Here is a 19,981-nt window from a genome sequence, read left to right as displayed (position 1 = left end):
GCATCATAATTCATATGCATAGGATTCAACCGAAAATTTCAAAGTGAATACAAAATTGCTTCTTCTTTTTTTTTTGTCAACAGAATACAAAATTGCTATATCCTAGGATGTTAAGTTTATTTGGCATAGAATACATTTTCTTAATGCAAAGGCTATGCGATTTCTATTGTTTGCTGGGTACATATTTTTTTATATAAAAGACAAATACAGTATATGATTTGACATTTTTATTAATCTACTAATCAAAATGTTGGGTCCACTAAATCAGTATTTTTGTTAACACAATATTATATAACACCCGACAATAGAGGAAACCTTTTTTTCTTTTTTTGATAAAGGGCCTTCTAACAATAGTCAATAGATAAAACATTCAAATGAAATTTAACGTAAAGTATTAGTTAGACAATACGAGTTATGTATAAGGGTCTATCAACGCAATCTGATCTTTTAAAATCAATTGGAGCGTATAATTTATAAGCATGTTTTCTTATGGAACATATAGTTGATCATATGTTTATTTGTATAAATATGGCCGTGAGATAAGCGAAAAGACAAGTGTCAATAGTGTAAGATGGATGCAATGATATGAGTATATGACCAAAGAAGGAGAAGCCATGCACGCATGTTCACATTACGTTGGACATTAATTGTTTCTTTCATGGTGGGTAGCATTGGGTGAAGTTGGTTGGACAAATATCACAAAAATCCATTATATGTCCTATAATAATAATATTTATGCAAATATTAAGACGGATGTTATGTTGTAAACATAGTAATGTAATCTAAAAGGAACAATAATATATACGCCGACATATATTTTATTAAAACTACAGTTATCACAATGTTTTATAATAAGAAAAAAAAGGGTACGTATAACGTATGCGTGGATGACATACATTGAATTGTCAAAATGTTAGCTGTAATAATCAACAGTCGAAAAAGACTACTCGTGGCTGCTTCTCCCTCAAGATCGGTATTTGGTACAAATTAACCCTATTATATATGTGAATATATATATAAACCCCATCTATATATGTCACATTGTTGAAAAGCTTTTTTCTGTCGATCTCCTTTGTTCTATTCAAAGGAGCTAGAGAGAAAACCATTCTTTAAAAGAGGGCAAAAATATGGAAGAAAATCTTCCTCCGGGGTTCAGATTTCATCCTACAGACGAGGAGCTGATAACGCATTATCTTTGTCGGAAAGTCTCCGATACTGGATTCACCGGTAAAGCTGTCGTCGACGTTGATTTCAACAAGTGTGAACCTTGGGATTTGCCAGGTAATTATAGAATCATCTATGTTCTATGACATATGCTTGTGTATAGTATTCTCCTATGGTTTTTTGGGACAAAAGTATTCTCCTGTGTTAATTTATGTAATCTTCAAATAATGTGTTTAATTGTATACAATACATAAAATTCACAAGAATACGCACTATATACATCCTTCCTTTTGTTATGCTGTTTTTGTCTACATGGATTTTTTACAATAACTTTAGAAAATATATAATAACATTAAATGTAAAATCAACCATATGTTTTCGGCAAATACGAATGGGAATGAACTGATCATACCATTTAAAATTGATAAAATACATAATATACGTTTATATAACAATATATACAATATAACTCATTTAAACGAAACCATTGTTAAATTGTTTTAGTAATCTTAGTGTAGATTAATTAGGTTCTATATATATAGGTGTAACTGACGTACCAAACATGTGAGACTATATACAAAAATGTGTATATACAAAATTTCTAGCTAGAGGGCATATAGTTCGTTGAAAACTTTATATTAAACTGAATTATTATATTGCAGTTAACCACATGGTGTGATATTAACTAAAATAATGTGAGAATACTATTGTGCATATCTGCAGCCAAAGCTTCAATGGGAGAGAAAGAGTGGTACTTCTTCAACCTAAGAGACCGGAAATACCCAACCGGTTTAAGGACAAACCGAGCAACTGAAGCCGGTTATTGGAAAACCACAGGTAAAGATAAAGAGATATACCAAAGTGGAGTGCTGGTTGGGATGAAGAAAACCCTTGTTTTCTACAAAGGAAGAGCTCCAAAGGGTGAAAAAAGCAATTGGGTTATGCATGAGTATAGGCTTGAGACCAAACAACCCTTCAAACCCGCTAAGGTTAGAGATGTTTAACATAATACTGTATGCAACAAAAGTACATATCATAATGATAAATTTAATACATGCTCTTGAATATCATCTTAATGCTCCAGGAGGAATGGGTAGTGTGTAGGGTTTTCGAAAAGAGCACAACAGCAAGGAAACCACAAGAACAACAACCTCAATCATCTTTTGGATCTCCATGCGATGCAAGCTCATCAATGGCAAATGAGTTTGAAGATATCGAGCTTCCAAATCTGAATTCAATCTCATCAACCATCGATTACAACCATATTCATCAATACTCGCAAAACGGTGTTTATTCACAAGACAATACAACAACAAGCACGGCTTGTCTCAATATGAACATGGCTACTAATAATATCCCGTCTTGGTCGACAACAAACCTACTTGGTCAGCCTTTATCTCCAATAAACTCTTTGTTGCTCAAGGCTTTCCAAATTAGGAACTCTTGTATAAATATCAATCCTTCTACTCTTCAACAAGGAGTCTCCAATATCATGCAAAATGGTTCAAGTTCGTCTCAACCCCAGCCGCAAGAGGAAGCTTTTAATATGGACTCCATATGGTGATGAAGGGATTTAAACTACTAGTAAAATTTGAAAAATCTAACTTGTTATTATATATTTATGCAATTTCCATTAAACTCAATTGTATCATTACATGTACACGTTGATCATGTATAAGGTCAAGTAAATTAAGTTTCCAATATTCATGTCCACATCCTTCTTATATGTTATGACTTATAAAACTTGTTGCCCAGACATATAGATCAAGAAACATTTGTTAAATACTTTTAAGTAGTGTACGAGATAATACATTGACAAATAAACATACAATTTTTTTTTGTAAAAAGAAAAACAAATAAATAGCTCTTTGTTACTTAACACAAGTTGATGATGAATCTCGATATTCTCTTCTTTTCCCAGCAATGAATGCACATAACCATTTCTGTTTCAAAACTCGGACAGACTTCCGACATCATTCTTAGCTAGCTGCAACCTCCTGAGATTAAACAAAACGATGCATGCCTCATCCTTAGCGTAATGGATAATCAGCTTCTTCTAAACTAGAAATTGTAGATTCAGTATCAGCTTCATCCCAGTCACTCTCATCATCCTCTGCATCATCTTTCTCCTCCTCGCCTCCATCTTCATCGTCATCATCATTCTCCCATTCTGATTCATTGTATGACGGGTTTTTTGCAGTCTGCAAGAACCATTAGGTAGTGAATGAAGTGATACAGAGCAGAACATGCGTGCTAAGTGAAAGTAACGAGATATTAGGAAGTGAAGACCACTTACAAGTTCGTTTTGCATCTGCTCTATTGTTTTTTCCAGTTCAGAGATATGCTGACTAAGTGCCTCATGGCGTTGCATTGCGATGGAACGTTTCAATGCTTTTGCTTTAGTGAGAAGGTTTCTTGGTCTCAAGCTAATGGGTCTCTGGTAATTCTTTCCACGGTAATAAATAAGAGCAAATCCTTTAGGAACCTTTTCTATTGCCACAAGAACCCCACCGCTCTCGTATTCTAGTAACCGAGCCGTGTCTTCAACAAACGCAAGACTCTTCTGTTTCGATATAAGCTTCACCAGTTCTCTGTGCTTCCAATGTAGATGCATATTCTCGATGACCCCATCGAATACACCACGGATACCTGTAAAGAAACGGTTATTAATTCATATAAACTGCAGCCACACACAAGCTGAGGAAGTGATTAGTTTAAAAGGACTCACCTAAGGGTAAGTAAGACTTCATTTTCAATCCCACTTTCCGGAACATGATTCTTTCTTCCTCAGAGATGACTTCTTGATCATAATCAGGTCCGCTTGGAATCATGGAGGCTTCTACTTTGGACAACAGTTTCTCTGCTCTTTGAAATTTCGATTGTGCCTGTCATAGATAAATTGACTTACTATGACAGCTGCAACCAGATATCTCACAAAAGACTGTAACGTTACATATTAAAAAGGTCTACTTACAAGGTTGAGTTTGTGCTGGATTCGTTTAACAACTCTGGCACTCGCGACCCTTGAAGCTTCTTCGATCATCTTTTCCCGATGATCCGGAGTTATCTCTTTCCCCCATCGGGCTTGAGCCTCATAAAACTCAGCTAGAGTGCCAGCTTCCGCTGGAACTTTATCTCCAACAGGTTGAGTAGCCTCAATGTCTCGATTTCTTACTTTTTCTTCGACGTCTTGAATCTCTTTTGTCAACTCTTGTCTCTCCGCCAAAGTAGCTGCGACACTTGAAGGAAGGAAGTCCTTCCCACGGTATATTACGATGTAATACTTGTTTCTGAGCAGCAATACACCCCCTGTCAATGTCTTTAACGAAAAGACGAGAAATGAGTGAAGAAACTTAGCTTTCTGCCTGAAAATTTTCTGCTGTCAAGGAATAACCAAGTATAGAATCTAGAAACAATAGGTGAATAATTATACAAAACACTTCTTCAAGTTTCTAATTCTCGATCTATCCACCAATTGTGAGGAATCATTAAATATCAATATGATTATAACTCACTAGATTGCAATATGAATATATTCCTAAATATCCAGACGTTAATTGGGCTTACGGGATCGACAAATACTTCTCTGCTATGTTCTATCAATATGTGAGGCTGTGTTAGTATTTTATCTCAGCAGTTAACTTTTCATTGACATTTGACATTAGAGAAAAAGAGAAAAGAAAACCTTTATCTCTTCCGCCATCAGTTTGTTGTTTGTATTCTGGATACCTCGCTTCACGGCGATCTTTGCAATCAGACTTTTCTCCCAGAGCTTGAGTATAGCAGCTGCCAATCCTTGGTGATTTCTGTTCCTACCTGTGAAGTACACATTCAAGATCAAATCTTGGCCACACCAAACAGATTTTTCAAACAAAAATTCATACTAGGAATTAGAAAGCATATCTTACCAAGAGCAAAATGGCAGGGGAGAGTTTTACCAATCTTCCTCAGATTTGTCATCTCGGCATTGGTCAAATTTGATCTCATCCCAGTAGGAAGAAGCCTAAACGGTGTTTTATAGCCAGGAATCGTAGGAGGTAGCAAGTCGGCGTCCACAGGCAGCACACCCGTACCCCAATACTCTTGAAAACGTGGGCCTAAGCTGTCTAACAGTTGGTTAAACTCAGCTTCTTCTTCTGTCATACTCTCCTTGCGAATAGGGTTCTTGACAATCGGATCTTTGATTTCCGGGGGTGCGTTTTGATTATTATCTTTGGCATTTGTTGCTTCATCGCCAGCAGAAGATACATCTGGAACAAACAGTGTTTCTTCAGGTCTGGCCGTTTGGTTAGAGACTGCAGAAGGTCCTTGATAGTCACGTCCACGGTAAACCACCATTACACTTCCTGCTCTCCATATCACCATTCCACCAGTTCGACGCTGTCCATCAAGAGTAAATCCAATCAGTTCCCAACAAAACAATTTTTTTTTTGCATCAACTTGTTACTACTTAACAGCCATGCTCAGCTCCATCTCCTATACAAAACTGCATTACTGTTACCAAGAAAGAACTACGTTGAGATTAGGTAATTTTTGTTCAAGATCATTCAAGAACTAAGAGAGAACATTCATCAAGATCATTCATAATATTGAATGATCATTACAAAGACCATTCTATTGCAGAACTAAGCTGAGATTAGGTGATTCTTATCCCTATATATTAGCTACATAACTTCAAATTCCACACCTCATATTCAACTAACGTCCTGCAAGCAACAAATAGATCTTTTTTCAACCAGGAATCAATTGAAACAGACCTCAACAATCTCATGAGCCGTCTTCATATCACGAGCAAGCACCTCATGAAACTTAAGCCTCACAAGCTCCTCTTTCCTCCAAGTATCATGAATCTTCTCCATCACCGCCTGCGTAAGCCCAGCTTTAGGTATATTAATCCTCACCCTCAGATACATCCCGTCTCTCCTCAGCCTCCGTAGCTCAGAATCCTCAACCGTAAGCTCCGCCAACGACGGAGCTCTAGCTCTCCTCTTCTTCACCGCCAGTCCTCCATCTCCTTCAATCCTCTCCGCCACCTGTTCTTCCTCGTTCTTCTCCCACGGCAACAACACATCATCGTCCTCCTCATCGCCACTCTCTTCTCCCTCAGCGAGAATCACATCAGGCCTCACCCACTCTCTCTTCAGCAAATCGCCTAACCTCTCTTCTCCAGTCACCGGCTTCTTCACATCCTCCTCGCCGTCTCCTCCGTCGTTATCATCGTCCTCCTCGTCGTCAGAAGCTGCTAATCCTAAGTTCCGTAGACGGAGAACGATCCTCTCAATCGAGCTCTGTCCTTTATCCTTCTCCAAGTAGCGGCGTTTCGCCTCGGATTCCTCCTCCGACGACTGGAGATTACCTCGCTCGTTCGCTTTCTCGTCGGAAGATGAGGGAGGCCACTTGTCTATCCAAGGAGGGGTGGGTTTAGGGCTCCGGTGATCCGATCGGCGGTTGTTATGGCTCCTGTTGTTGCGCTCGCTCGTACGGAGGGAAGAGAGTGGTTGAACAATGTGACGGTAAGGTTTCGGAGATAGTGAATGGAAGATCAAGGCGTGGAGCGACGGAGAAGAAGAGTAGCGAGAGGTCGAGGTTAGAAGAAAGGGGCTTCTCAGTGGCATTTCTGTAATATTAGTCGGAAGCAAAGCCGCCATTGAACCACTGAGAAATTATATCTTTCAGCGGACTGTCTTCTCCATCGTTTGGTTTGATGCCTTTGCAGGCGGATAAGCTCGGAAAAAAAAAATCAAAGAAGATGATGTGGATAAGACTATAAACGGGCCTTATTAATGGGCCCATTTAAAGTCCGTTTTGTTAAGAAACGTAATTTATATAACCGGGAGAAATGGATGTTAGTAGAACTAAAGAGGTTCCTGTAACGGTTGCAACCATATGATCTGTATGATGAATTAACAAGTTGATGTGCACTCAATTTGGATCTAATGATCATACAAAGTTACACAAATCTATCCATAGTAAAATCGAGTAACACTAAATCAATCAACATTTGCATGAGTTTAAAGGAAGAAGAAAAAGAAAACTCTTTTGTTTACTTGTTCTTTGTCTTCTTATCTTTCAATACTCGTAAGATCGATCCTAACCCAAAGCTTCCTCCTCTGCCCCCATTTTTTCCAGCTTGCTTTTGTGGTTTGAACTGATACGAGCTGCAGCAGACAGAGGAAGGAGAAGAACAAGAAGAAGACAAATGAGATGATGGATCTGCCACTGGACGTGGGCTTCATGTCTCTGAGAGCTATGCTTGTTAATGTCCCTAAGCATTTCCCTCTTAGAATTTATTACTGATCCTGTTGAGTTGCTTCTTGTCAAACGAGGAAAAGAGCAGATCAGACTCTTCTTTATGTCGCAGTTAAGGCTCGAGCTTCTCTTGAAGCTCCAAAACGACTTTGATGTTTTCTCTGCCTCCGAGTCCGAGTTTGCGCTGCTTCCTGGAGTTCCCTTCTGTAGAGGATGGATTTAATCATCCCGCAAGGCCCAAAGAATAGAAGGCCTGGCCCAGACCAAGGAAAGCGATGGCTCGAATAATCGGCTTAATTCGGTTGGTTACTCGGCTTGTCTCTACAGTATCTCGAGTCGAGCGACGCCGACCAAGAGGCATCCGGCTCAGCGACCGCTCGGATGGATGCGGGCCTCTCGGCCCAATAAGGAAGGCCCACGAAGACGACTTAAGCTAGGTCAAGAACGACACATCAGAGGACTATATAAGGGGAAGGAAGAGAAACGAGAAGGGGATCCGAAATCATCTGACTAACACTTGGCGGCTAGATTAGGGTTTTCACCTTTGCTTCATCTTGCCGTTATTTGTACTTTTCCGGTAGCTCTTCGAGTTGCCGGCTTCTCTTCTGTCGCATTCTCTTTACTTCTCTTGTAACCGATTGAACGTCTCCTCCGACCATAATAAAACGTCTTCGTTAAACCCACATCCTTTTATTACCGTTTTCCGATCAAACAGTTGGCGCCCACCGTGGGGCATTTTTAGCAAAGTAACGTTAGTACTATGGTTGTCAGCAACGACAGTTCTTCGTCTGGCGAGGAGCGCGAAGCCCTCGAGGTGATGCCGGCTCCCGAGGTAACACCTACGCCTACACCAGTAACTCCGCTACCCCCTCCTGCGTCCATGGAAACCATCCTGGCACGCCTCGCCCTGCAAGAAGCGGCGCAGAAGGCGGCGGTCGACCAAATCACAGCGATAGCAAAAATACTCGCCCCTATCGCTGCAAACGCCGAAGCTTCAACGGCGCAGTACCGTCGACACCTGTTCGCCACTGAACGAACCACCAACATAGCACCTGCGCGGGATAACAATTACCAGAGCGTCGGTAACAGCAACCAGAGCGCCGGTAACGACATCAACGCAGACACCGCAAGCGAGCTAGCCGCGTTGAAACAGTCGGTCCTCGACATCAACTCAAAGATCCACCAGGTGACGACCTCGGCGCCCCAAATCGAGCACGTACTCGCGGAATCTCTTCGCACACCCTTCACGCAAAGGGTCACCGGCGTACGGCTCCAGAAGATGGAGAAACTTCGTCTTCCAACCTTCAAGGGTCTCTCCGACCCTTCTACTCATGTTACGTCCTTCAACATAGCGATGCGACGCGCAAATCTGACCGACGAAGACAAAGACGCCGGCTTTTGCCAACTCTTTGTCGAAACCCTAGAGGGACCGGCCCTTACTTGGTTCACAGGCCTCAGAGAAAACTCCGTCGATTGTTTCCACGACCTCTCGACGGCCTTCCTGAAGAATTATATCATGTTCACCAACCAAGAAACGACCGTGTCCGACCTGTGGAACCTCACTCATACCAGCGGCCAAAGCCTCCGCGACTTCATGGAAAAGTTCAAGGCTATCGTCTCGAAAGTTGATATTCCTGATCCTATCGCTGTCGAGTCTCTGATGAATACCTTGCACGTTGACTCCACATTCCGTCAGGATCTCTACCGATACCCGACGAAATCTGTGTCTGACGCCATCGCTCGCTCAAACAACTTCATCCGCATGGAAGAAGACACAAGAGCAAAGTTTGCAAAAGAAGCAGCAGCGAAACAGCGACCCGCCCGAACAAACGACACCCGCCCTGAGCCCCGCCAGCACTCCTCCGGTGGGAACACCACTCAGAAGCGAGGCTACGTTAGCTCGGTCGACGACGAGGAATCGCCAAAGACAGCAGCCGTCACGCGAGAGAAAGCCTGGAACCACTGGGATCGAGACTCCGCCTCGAAGCAAACAAAGTCGTCCGAACCAGCGAGTTCAAACTCTGAGGAGCCAAAGAAATGGTGCCTCTACCACAAAAGGGATTCCCATGATACGAAAGAGTGCAAAGTCCTCATCGGGCAATTTTTCGACGGAATTACCAACGGGACAATTCAAATGCCCACCTCTCCAACGACACCGAAAAACACCAAAAGTTGGAGTAAGAACAAGGAGAAGAAGGCACAGAAGTCTCAGCAGAACACGGCCCCTAGCGAGGAAAGAGCGAGCCCTGAGCGCACTACTGTCAACAACGTCGGCCCCGCCAACGACTCATCAGAAGACGAACATCCGCGTCGCCGGCGACGAGTGGAAGTCATACTCTCTCGCCCTTGTGACTCTTCTGACGACGACTCCTCGACAATGCAATCAGATTTACGCGACAAACTGAACAGCAAAGTCGAGCAATCTCTCACTTCCCCGACAACAGATAAAGACCTGCGCGCACTATTGAAGCGAAAGAGCGCTACAAACGAACACGTGGGAAGCGCCGACCTCCGCACAACCATCTCAAAATCTAGCGCCAGGAGAATAGGTGAAGACGGCGACCTTCGCGACCAGCTCAATTCAAAGGCCGATGACCTGCGAATCCAACTAAACCGTTCGAAGAAGTCCGATCTGCGACGACGTCTCGAGTCAAAAAAGAAAAAGCCCGCGGAAGCTCCTCAGTTCGAGAACACAACCGACGATTTAAGGAAGCAACTCGAATCATTGCGAGCTACCCGCACGCCAAACATTAGCGTCATAATGGGAGGATCGCCTCCTTGCGGCGATTCAGTTCGAGCCGTCAAAGACTATAAGCGACAAGCCACCACTTCCAAGAAGTGGCCACTTCCAGTCGAAAATGATCACCAGATCACTTTTTCGGCACTAGATACCAAGGGTATCCACATGCCGCACAACGACCCCCTCCTCGTCGATCTCGACATCGGAGAGTGCCTAGTCGCGAAAGTACTTATCGATACAGGCAGCTCAGTCGATCTCATCTTCCGCGACACACTCGATAAAATGGGAGTCGATTTAAGAGATATGAAGCCTTCCTCTCGCACACTCACCGGCTTCAACGGAGCCTCGGAGCAAATGATCGGAACAATTCGTCTCCCAGTATACGCAGGTGGTATAACCCGTACCGTCAAGTTCTCCGTCATCCGAGCCAAAGCACCATACAATGCCATCCTCGGAACACCATGGTTGCATTCCATGAAAGCCGTTCCCTCGACGTACCATCAATGCGTCAAGTTTCCCGGCAAAGACGGAAAAACACAGACGATACGGGGAGATCAACAAGCCGCGAGAGAACTGCTGATTGCAACTGTAAAGATGCAGCAACAGGCTTCCCTCGTCAACTCCGTCAGCAAACCACTCCACAAGATATACCCCCAGAAAGAGGAAGTTCGAGAAGTCGCAATTGATGAATCCGACCCAACAAAAATCATCCGAGTGGGCGTATACCTGTCCGACGACTTATGTTCAAAGATCATCTCTTTCATCAAAGACAACGCTTCAACGTTCGCCTGGAAGACCTCCGACATGAAGGGGATCGACCCCGCAGTTACATCCCATGAACTGCACGTCGACCCCACGTTCAAACCCATCCGACAGAAGCGACGCAAACTCGGTCCGGAAAGATCTAAAGCAGTGAACGACGAAGTCGACAGGCTCCTCGACGCGGGTTTTATTACAGAAGTCCGATACCCCGAGTGGTTAGCCAACCCGGTCGTCGTCAAGAAGAAGAACGGCAAATGGCGCATATGCGTCGATTTCACGGACCTCAACAAGGCGTGCCCAAAGGATAGTTACCCACTCCCTCACATCGATCGTCTCGTCGAGTCAACCGCTGGCAACGAACTCTTAACCTTCATGGACGCTTTCTCAGGCTACAACCAGATCCTGATGCATCCCGACGATCGCGAGAAGACGGCATTCATCACCGACAGAGGGACCTATTGCTACAAGGTGATGCCCTTCGGGCTAAAGAACGCCGGTGCGACCTACCAGCGACTCGTTAATCGAATGTTCGCTGACCAACTTGGCAATACCATGGAAGTGTATATCGACGATATGCTAGTCAAATCACTCAAGGCCGACGACCACCTCAATAACTTGCGCGACTGCTTCAAGATCTTGAACGACTATGGGATGAAGCTCAACCCGGCCAAATGTACCTTCGGTGTCACTTCCGGAGAATTCCTCGGCTACATCGTTACTCAGCGAGGAATAGAAGCCAACCCCAAGCAGATCTCAGCGATTCTCGACCTTCCAAGCCCGAAAAACAGCCGCGAAGTGCAGCGACTAACGGGACGCATCGCAGCTCTCAACAGGTTCATCTCGCGATCGACCGACAAGTGTCTTCCCTTCTACGAGCTACTAAGGGGAAACAAAAGGTTCCTCTGGGATGAAAAATGCGAGGAGGCGTTCAATCAACTCAAGCATTATCTCACGACCCCACCCGTTCTATCAAAGCCAGAAGCCGGCGACACACTGTCTCTCTACATCGCCGTTACATCCTCCGCCGTCAGCAGCGTATTAATTCGAGAAGACAGGGGAGAACAAAAACCAATCTTTTACACAAGTAAAAGAATGACGGAGCCCGAGACGAGATATCCAACACTAGAAAAAATGGCCCTGGCCGTCGTCACCTCGGCAAGAAAATTGCGACCCTACTTCCAGTCGCACACGATCGAAGTACTGTCCAACCAACCACTCAGAACGGTTCTGCAGAATACCAACCAATCGGGACGGTTGACCAAATGGGCGATGGAGCTAAGCGAACATGATATCGTTTACAAAAATCGAACAGCAGCAAAGTCACAAGTCCTTGCCGACTTCTTGATCGAATTGACGCCAGAACTGGAACAAGACCTCATCCTACCAAACGTAAACTGGATCCTCCACGTCGACGGGTCATCCACGAGTAAAGGATCAGGAGCAGGAGTGCAATTGCAATCACCAACAGGAGAACTAATCCGGCAGTCGTTCAGCTTCGGCTTCGCGGCATCAAACAACGAAGCTGAGTACGAATCCCTCATCGCGGGGCTCCGTCTCGCCAAGGCGGTGAAAGCAAAGCGAATCAGCGCTTACTGCGATTCTCAACTCGTCGTAAGCCAGTACCTCGGTGATTACGACGTCCGCAACGACAGGATGGACGCCTACCTCAAACTCGTCCAAGACCTCACGCGAGACTTCGAGTTCTTCGAACTCACGAAGGTTCCTCGCGGAGAAAATGTTTGTGCCGACGCCCTCGCCGCTCTGGGAAGCAAGTTACACGACCAGGTCAAAAGGACAATCCCGATCCATAAAATCGAGAAACCGAGCATCGATACGAAGGCAGAACAGGCCGCGATTATAGCAGCGATCAACGACGCGATGGACATTGACGAAGTAGAATCCCCCTCGCCAGATGATCACTCAACAGATTGGCGCAAGGAACTCATCGATTACCTCGCGGAGGGTTTACTGCCCGTCGAAAAATGGGATGCCCGGCGACTGAAAAGACGCAGCACGCACTACGTCGTCCTAGACGGAGAACTACACCGATGGACTGCATCAAAGGTACTACTCAAATGTATCGCCGGCGACGAGACGAGACTCGTCATGGCCGAGACACACGAAGGAGCAGCAGGCAACCACTCGGGCGGGCGAGCTCTCGCACTAAAAGTTAAAAACCTCGGATTCTACTGGCCAACCATGAATGCCGATTGCGAGACATACGCGCGCAAGTGCGATAAGTGCCAGCGCCACGCCAAAACCATACACAGCCCAACGGAGTTTCTCCACACCTTGACTGCTCCATATCCATTTATGAGATGGGGAATGGACATCATTGGTCCAATGCCGGCATCTCGACAAAAGAAGTTCATCCTGGTCCTCACTGACTACTTCACCAAATGGGTTGAAGCCGAAGCCTATGCCAGCATAACCGACAAGGAGGTACAACACTTCGTCTGGAAGAACATAATCTGCCGACACGGGCTCCCATACGAGATAATCACGGACAATGGTTCGCAATTCATCTCGCATCACTTCAAGGGCTTCTGCGACAGATGGCGCATACGACTCAACATGTCGACGCCGAGAAACCCGCAAAGTAATGGTCAAGCCGAATCGACGAACAAGACCATCATCGACGGTCTGAAGAAACGACTCGACTTAAAGAAAGGATGCTGGGCAGACGAACTAGATGGTGTCCTGTGGTCCCATAGAACCACTCCTCGCGGAGCGACGAAAACTACGCCCTTCTCAATGGCCTACGGCATCGAGGCGATGGCTCCCGCAGAAGTGAACGTGACGAGCCTACGCCGGTCGCGAATGCCACAGAACGCTGAAATCAACCGCGACATGCTCCTAGATGCACTCGACGATATCGAGGAAAAGCGCGACCAAGCGCTACTCCGCATCCAGAATTACCAGCATCAAATCGAGAGCTATTACAACAAAAAGGTCAAGTCGCGCCCTCTCGAAATGGGCAACCTCGTCTTAAGAAAGGTCTTCGAAAACACTAAGGAGTGGAAGGCCGGCAAGCTCGGAGCCAACTGGGAGGGACCATACAAGATAGTCGAAGTCATCAAGCCAGGAGTATACCGCCTCGAGACTTCGACAGGCGAAGCAGTACCGAGAGCCTGGAACTCCAAACATCTCCGCCTTTTCCACCCTTAGCCTGGAAACACAAACCCGAGTGAATGCGCCACAAAGGCCACTTTCACTCGCAATCTACTAATCGAGTAAAAGCGCCATAAAGGCCGCTTTTACCCAAAAAAAAAAAAAAAAAAAAAAAAAAAAAAAAAAAAAAAAATCGAGTGAATGCGCCACAAAGGCCACTTTCACTCGCAATCTAAGAACTACGAATGGCTTGATTCCCGCAAAGGGATACGTAGGCAGCCCAAAGAAAAAGGGTCCAGCCGAAATAAAAAAAAAAATATAAAAACCCTCCCCGAGGAATCGATCTCCGAAGCAGACGATCACTTAAGCGATGCCTACTCGAGCACGCCCCGGCTCCTCGAACAAACGTATCGGCACTCGCATCCCACGATTGAATACGTCCTGATCAGACATGTATTCACGGGATCGACCGCGTTGCGACCTAAACCAACACGGCCGAGACAATGACTCCGATTCATCCTATAATTAACTAAGTAAGGTCTGGCCAACCAAACGCTTGAAAATTACATTGGGATCGACTCGGAACCGTCAAAGTCGAAAACTCTTAATTAACAATTTAAACTCAAAATGGCAAACGGTCGCGACTCAAAGAGGTCAATCGAGACAAAGTCATAACAAGTTTAAAATTATAATGATTCGACATCTCGAACAACATTTACACCGAACAAGCAGAGTCACTTCAAATCTTGAGAAGTCACGATTTTGATAGACAAATCTAAAGTAAATCAGTCCAAATCACCAAAAGAGTTCGAGATAGCGAGAAAACAGCAAAACAAAAGCCTCGAGGGCAAAGGTTCAAAAAAAAAACTACAACAATGAGTCATATAAGACTCAAAAGAAAACAACATACAAGAGACGCTAATCCTCTCGGTCGCTCTCACGATCGTTGAGGGCAGAAAGCTCCGAAGCCCTGACACTCGACTCGCGAGCAACCTCCTCATTACCTCGACGAGACCCTTCAGCCGAAGTATCCGAGAGCACGAGGACAGGACCACCGTCTTCAGCAGCATTGGTCCCCCGATTAGGCGTCTCCCCCTCAAACGCAGCCGAAGAACCCTCTACAAAAGGCGTCGGCTCGTCGCGGCGCCCGTCGATTGGATCAGAGGGCGGAGTAACAAGATTTGCTGCGGTCTCTGGGTCGATCAGACCGGCATTGGACCCGTAGGGATCAAGACTCGCCAAAATACGAGCATCCACAAACTGGGAATCCAATATAAGAGGAGAAAGCGTGAGATCCACCTCGGGTATCTCACCAACCTTGAGCTCCTCGGCCTCCTGCTCGTATTTTTTCTCTTGCTCCGCGAAAAGATCGATCGTGGCTTGCAGGATGTCGCTCCCAGCCCTCTTCAAGGCTTCGAGGCATTTTCTGGTCCCAAAAGCTTGGCTATGAAGCAACCGAGCCTTGTCGTAAAGGCTTCGACGTTCCTCTCGGGAGCGAATCCTGGCGAAGCGACGGTTAGCCTTTGCAGACATCTCGGCCTCAACCCTTCCTCGTTCCTTTGTCACTTCCAAGATCCTGGAATCTCTAAGGCGCTTCATCTCTCTTTCATGAGATGCAGCGAGCGAAGCTTTCTCGCCCTCGAGCTCAGCGTTCTTCTGCTCGAGTTCATGGATAATCCCGCGAGATGCCACCAAGTCGGCCTTGAGTTCGTCCCTTCGAGCCATCGCACGAGTGACCATCCCGTTGAGCCTCTCGACGTTAGCCTTTGATGTACTCAGCTGACGAGCAGAAGCTTCCTCCTTCTCCGCGTGTTCCTTCTTGGCCAGCTCAAGTTCAGTCGAGACTCCTTTCAGGGCAGTGTCGTACTTATCAATCACGACGTTCATCGCGCCGTCTCCCTAGACGAACAAGAAGATGAAAATCATAAGAGAAAGAGACAACAAGTAATGCAACAAGAAGGGGAAGAGGTCGAAGTGTTTACCAGCAGCTTTGCCCTCGCAGCCTCCTCGTATTCATCCCCGAAGATGAGGTCCCTCACGGCAGGAAGGGATTTTGCCCTCCCTCTAAGCTGACGAAGAAGCTCCCCGCACTTCTCGGGAACGTACGCCAGAGGGGCCGGCCCTTCGTAGTGGAAAGAGACCTTATCCGGAAAGTTAATCCCGGGAGCCCTCCTTAAGATAGCAGAGCCGCGAGGAGACGTGCCGGTCTGAACGGCCCCCGCCCCAGTGATAGCCGGAGTCTCCTCGCTAGGAAGCGTCAGAACAGGAGATCGCACGTCATCGTCGATCTCGTCGTTGTGCCTTCTCACCAAAAGCGGCGACTCACCACTATCTTCGTCGGAACCATCCGGGATGGCGGCGTTAAGGGAAGCCTCAGATCCATCTGCTTCCCTCGCATCATCTCGCTCTCTCGAGACTTCGGCCTCAGAAACCTCCTCTTCAGGCCGAGTTTCTTCGTCTTCCTCCTCAGTACCAGTCGGCTCCTCGGGGCCCTCCGATTGAGCCTCAACAGACCTCTTGGTCTTCTTCCTCTTCTTCTTCTTCTTCTGAAGATCACCGGAAGGGGGGACGCCGCTCGCCTCCTCGGCGTTCTCCTCGGCTCCCGAGACACCCCTCTTCCTCTTCCTACTTTTCTTCGCACTCGCAGCACCGGAAGGAGGAACCTCGCTAGCGCGAGGGACAGCCGTCGAGGGCCCGCCCCCGCTAGTCAGTCCTAGTTGAACGGCAAGCATCGCGCTCAAGTCTGGAAGAGTTCCCATTCTCTTTGCCTCGTTGACTTGTTTCTGGATATCTCTCGGAAAAATTTCCAGCCTCTTCGCGCGAATAGGAAGAACTGTTGGAAGATCTGACCTCCACCCTCCTGAAAACACAAGGCAGAGAGGTTAGCACGCGACAAGCAAGCCATACGGCCAAAAAAAATATATACAAGAAACGGCGAGAGAACGCACTTCGAGCAATCCGATCTTTAAGCTCGTAGGTCTTCTCGACGGTGATCTCAGACCAACGGTAGATTCTAAGCAAAGCGACGGCTTGAACGCTCTTCAAGAAATCTTCGGGATAGACGGGAGACGTAGGATGGCCAACTGCGAACAAAAGAAAAGGAGAATCTCATTAGGAACAACAAAGTCAGACGTAGTTCGCGACAAGGTACTCTACCACAGGATCGATTCCAAAGAACCCGATAGTCCTCCTGAGGAGGCTCCTCGAAAGCCGAGACGTCGGATTTAAGAAAGAAGTAAGAGCGCTGCCAATTCTGCGTCTTGTTCGGATGACCGGCGCATACATTACAGTTTGGTCGCATTTTCACCGAGTAGGTTCCGTCCTTCATATCGGTTATCGAGGTCATCTCCTCGAAAGATCTGACGCTCATCGGCATATCGATCTGCTCCGCTAAAATCGATAAGGTGACGGCCAGTCGCAACGAGCCGTTCAACAGTTGGCTAATCGCGATGTCTCGCCGCCTAGCGTACGCAGTGATCAGTCGCGGGATCGGGAACCAACAGCGAGTGTCCTCCTGGAAGTAAGACTCGTATACCGTCTGATATCCGATCGGAGGAGACCAAGGTCTCTGCTCTTTCGTGGGGATAAGGAAAGTTACGCCCGTAGCGCCCTTGGATCGAAGAACCTTCTTCACGCTCCTCGGGGTAGATTTAGTCTCTTCTACACCCTCCCAGTCTTGACCAGCCACGAAGGCAGGGCGAAGCAAGTTGGGTAGAAGCCTCGGAAGCTCCTCGAAAATCCCGTCAGGATAGAAGGTCGTTGGGACTAACTCAGCTTCGGGATCGTCATTCTCAGGAGGATCGCCCTCCATAGGGCGAGCTCTCAAAGTAACCGAGTCGACAGGCGTCGCCCCGCTCTGCCCGTCTCTCGCGCAATCCGTCGCGTCGCTAACAGCGACGTTCTCATTCCCTTCCCTCGCAAGCCTCGTAGCATCTGCGACCAGAAGCCTTTGGGAACGAGATAAATTGGCGGTGTCCATCATCGCCGCATGGTGGGCAGATTCCAAATCCCCGAGACGACCTCCGTCGGGATTCCTTGCCGGCGTCGATGTCGCCGCGACCGATTTCCCTTTTTGTCGCCTCGATAATCTCGGAACCGATGACATAGTGGAGATCGCGTCGAATGAAGACAACACTTAGAGAGATAAAGGAAGGAGAGAGAAAGTACCTTTGATCGCGGAGGAAACTTGAAGAAATGAAAGGGGATCCACGTATTTATAAGGAGAAGAGAGGGAGGAGTTCGAGGCATCATCATTAGGTCTATTCGGGCCTAAATGGGCCTCGAAATTCCCCCTAAATACCCAGCGGACCCTCGCGGCGTTTCAACTCCCCGAGACACTCGTGAAGGGAAAAAGAGGAAAGGTTCGAGGTGTCATTATTAAACCTAAATGGGCCTAAACGGGCCTCGAATTTCCCCCAAAAAACCCCATCGACTCCCGCGACTTTCCGGCTTCTTATCTTAATTAACCAAACGGTTATCCTAAGATCGATTAAACCGGTGAATTAGCCGGGATTTGCCGATCAAAATCTGGGAGCCTGAGACTCAACGACCCCGAGAGAAGGCACTACCGCAGCCTTCCCGCGACTCGTCAACCCATCGTTTCAAACTCCCGACAGGACTACTATTCTTTCGAACCTTCGAGTTCCAGAATCCATCATGAGCTTGTCGACTCTCCGCTCACCGATGGACTGGGGGGACTTACTGTAGAGGATGGATTTAATCATCCCGCAAGGCCCAAAGAATAGAAGGCCTGGCCCAGACCAAGGAAAGCGATGGCTCGAATAATCGGCTTAATTCGGTTGGTTACTCGGCTTGTCTCTACAGTATCTCGAGTCGAGCGACGCCGACCAAGAGGCATCCGGCTCAGCGACCGCTCGGATGGATGCGGGCCTCTCGGCCCAATAAGGAAGGCCCACGAAGACGACTTAAGCTAGGTCAAGAACGACACATCAGAGGACTATATAAGGGGAAGGAAGAGAAACGAGAAGGGGATCCGAAATCATCTGACTAACACTTGGCGGCTAGATTAGGGTTTTCACCTTTGCTTCATCTTGCCGTTATTTGTACTTTTCCGGTAGCTCTTCGAGTTGCCGGCTTCTCTTCTGTCGCATTCTCTTTACTTCTCTTGTAACCGATTGAACGTCTCCTCCGACCATAATAAAACGTCTTCGTTAAACCCACATCCTTTTATTACCGTTTTCCGATCAAACACCTTCTCGCTGTAGTGTTGTTGTGGTAATGGCAATGGCAATGGCTTAGGAGGAGTAGATGAGGAAGGAGCGGAGACGATAGGAGGGAGCTCGTACTTGTAGAGACGCTTTGGCATGGAGGATGCAGTAGTTACTTGGAAAGGAAGGATCATCCCGTCGGCGAAGATCTCATCAGCTGGTGAGGCGTCAACGTTTCTTGAAATGTGGAACTCGAAATCTGGACTTGATGAATCTAAAAGTGTTGTGTCTCTTCGGACCAGGCCTCCTGATGGTTGTTTATCTACAGGAGGTGCTTTGTCTGATTGGCCTAGATCGCTAGCGAAGGATATCCGCTGGTGATTTGACTCAGCACAGATCATGATGTTCCGTTTTGCTGGAAGGAAGGTTCAAAACAAACGGTCATGTTCAGAAACGTACAAAACCAATGAGAAACAGAGAAATGCAGAAAAACATGAAAACTCACCCTTGTTTGGAGGAAAGATGATGAATGAAAAAGGTTTAGGAGATCATAAAACATTTGAGACTAAAGCTCTTGAGTCCCTATGGATTAGAGGTTGAAAACTTCTATTAAAATAATGGATGTGGTGTGGCACTACTGCAAAAAGACAATGAGCTTAGCAAAAAAATATAACACATAAAATCTAAAATGAGATTTCGAGGGTTGAATAAGTAGCGTCTTCTTTCTTTCTCCTCTGTTCTCCAAAGATGGAGACTGCTAACAACTTGATCATGGCTTTTAACAGCG

The 19,981-nt window shown here is 46.5% G+C and overlaps 4 protein-coding genes across 4 annotated transcripts; 1 reads left to right on the top strand and 3 right to left on the bottom strand.

The window, feature by feature from the left end:
• Positions 1-90: 90 nt before the first annotated feature.
• LOC106439557 (protein CUP-SHAPED COTYLEDON 2) lies at positions 91-3,172 on the top strand. Its single transcript, XM_013881034.3, has 3 exons — positions 91-1,281; positions 1,888-2,153; positions 2,249-3,172. The coding sequence occupies exons 1-3, from the start codon at positions 1,128-1,130 to the stop codon at positions 2,726-2,728; spliced, it is 900 nt and encodes a 299-aa protein (XP_013736488.1). The 5' UTR covers positions 91-1,127; the 3' UTR covers positions 2,729-3,172.
• LOC106439556 (CRM-domain containing factor CFM3, chloroplastic/mitochondrial) lies at positions 2,925-6,913 on the bottom strand. The gene is made up of 7 exons (XM_013881033.3): positions 5,922-6,913; positions 5,073-5,544; positions 4,850-4,980; positions 4,139-4,483; positions 3,893-4,049; positions 3,461-3,813; positions 2,925-3,365 (listed from the first exon to the last, which is right to left on the bottom strand). The coding sequence occupies exons 1-7, from the start codon at positions 6,810-6,812 to the stop codon at positions 3,195-3,197; spliced, it is 2,520 nt and encodes an 839-aa protein (XP_013736487.2). The 5' UTR covers positions 6,813-6,913; the 3' UTR covers positions 2,925-3,194.
• Positions 6,914-7,028: 115 nt separating this feature from the next.
• LOC125607012 lies at positions 7,029-19,953 on the bottom strand. The gene is made up of 3 exons (XM_048776494.1): positions 19,700-19,953; positions 19,239-19,609; positions 7,029-7,614 (listed from the first exon to the last, which is right to left on the bottom strand). Exons 2-3 carry the CDS (start codon positions 19,593-19,595, stop codon positions 7,255-7,257), a joined length of 717 nt encoding a protein of 238 aa, XP_048632451.1. The 5' UTR covers positions 19,596-19,609; positions 19,700-19,953; the 3' UTR covers positions 7,029-7,254.
• Positions 14,945-18,131, bottom strand: LOC125607308 (meiosis-specific protein ASY2-like). The gene is made up of 4 exons (XM_048777243.1): positions 17,183-18,131; positions 16,975-17,109; positions 16,009-16,886; positions 14,945-15,925 (listed from the first exon to the last, which is right to left on the bottom strand). The coding sequence occupies exons 1-4, from the start codon at positions 18,129-18,131 to the stop codon at positions 14,945-14,947; spliced, it is 2,943 nt and encodes a 980-aa protein (XP_048633200.1).
• Positions 19,954-19,981: the final 28 nt, after the last annotated feature.

This window comes from Brassica napus, chromosome A3 (genome assembly GCF_020379485.1).
Source record: "Brassica napus cultivar Da-Ae chromosome A3, Da-Ae, whole genome shotgun sequence".
NCBI lineage: Eukaryota > Viridiplantae > Streptophyta > Magnoliopsida > Brassicales > Brassicaceae > Brassica > Brassica napus.
Note: the sequence above shows the minus strand (reverse complement) of the source record. Positions and strands in the feature narration are given on the sequence as shown.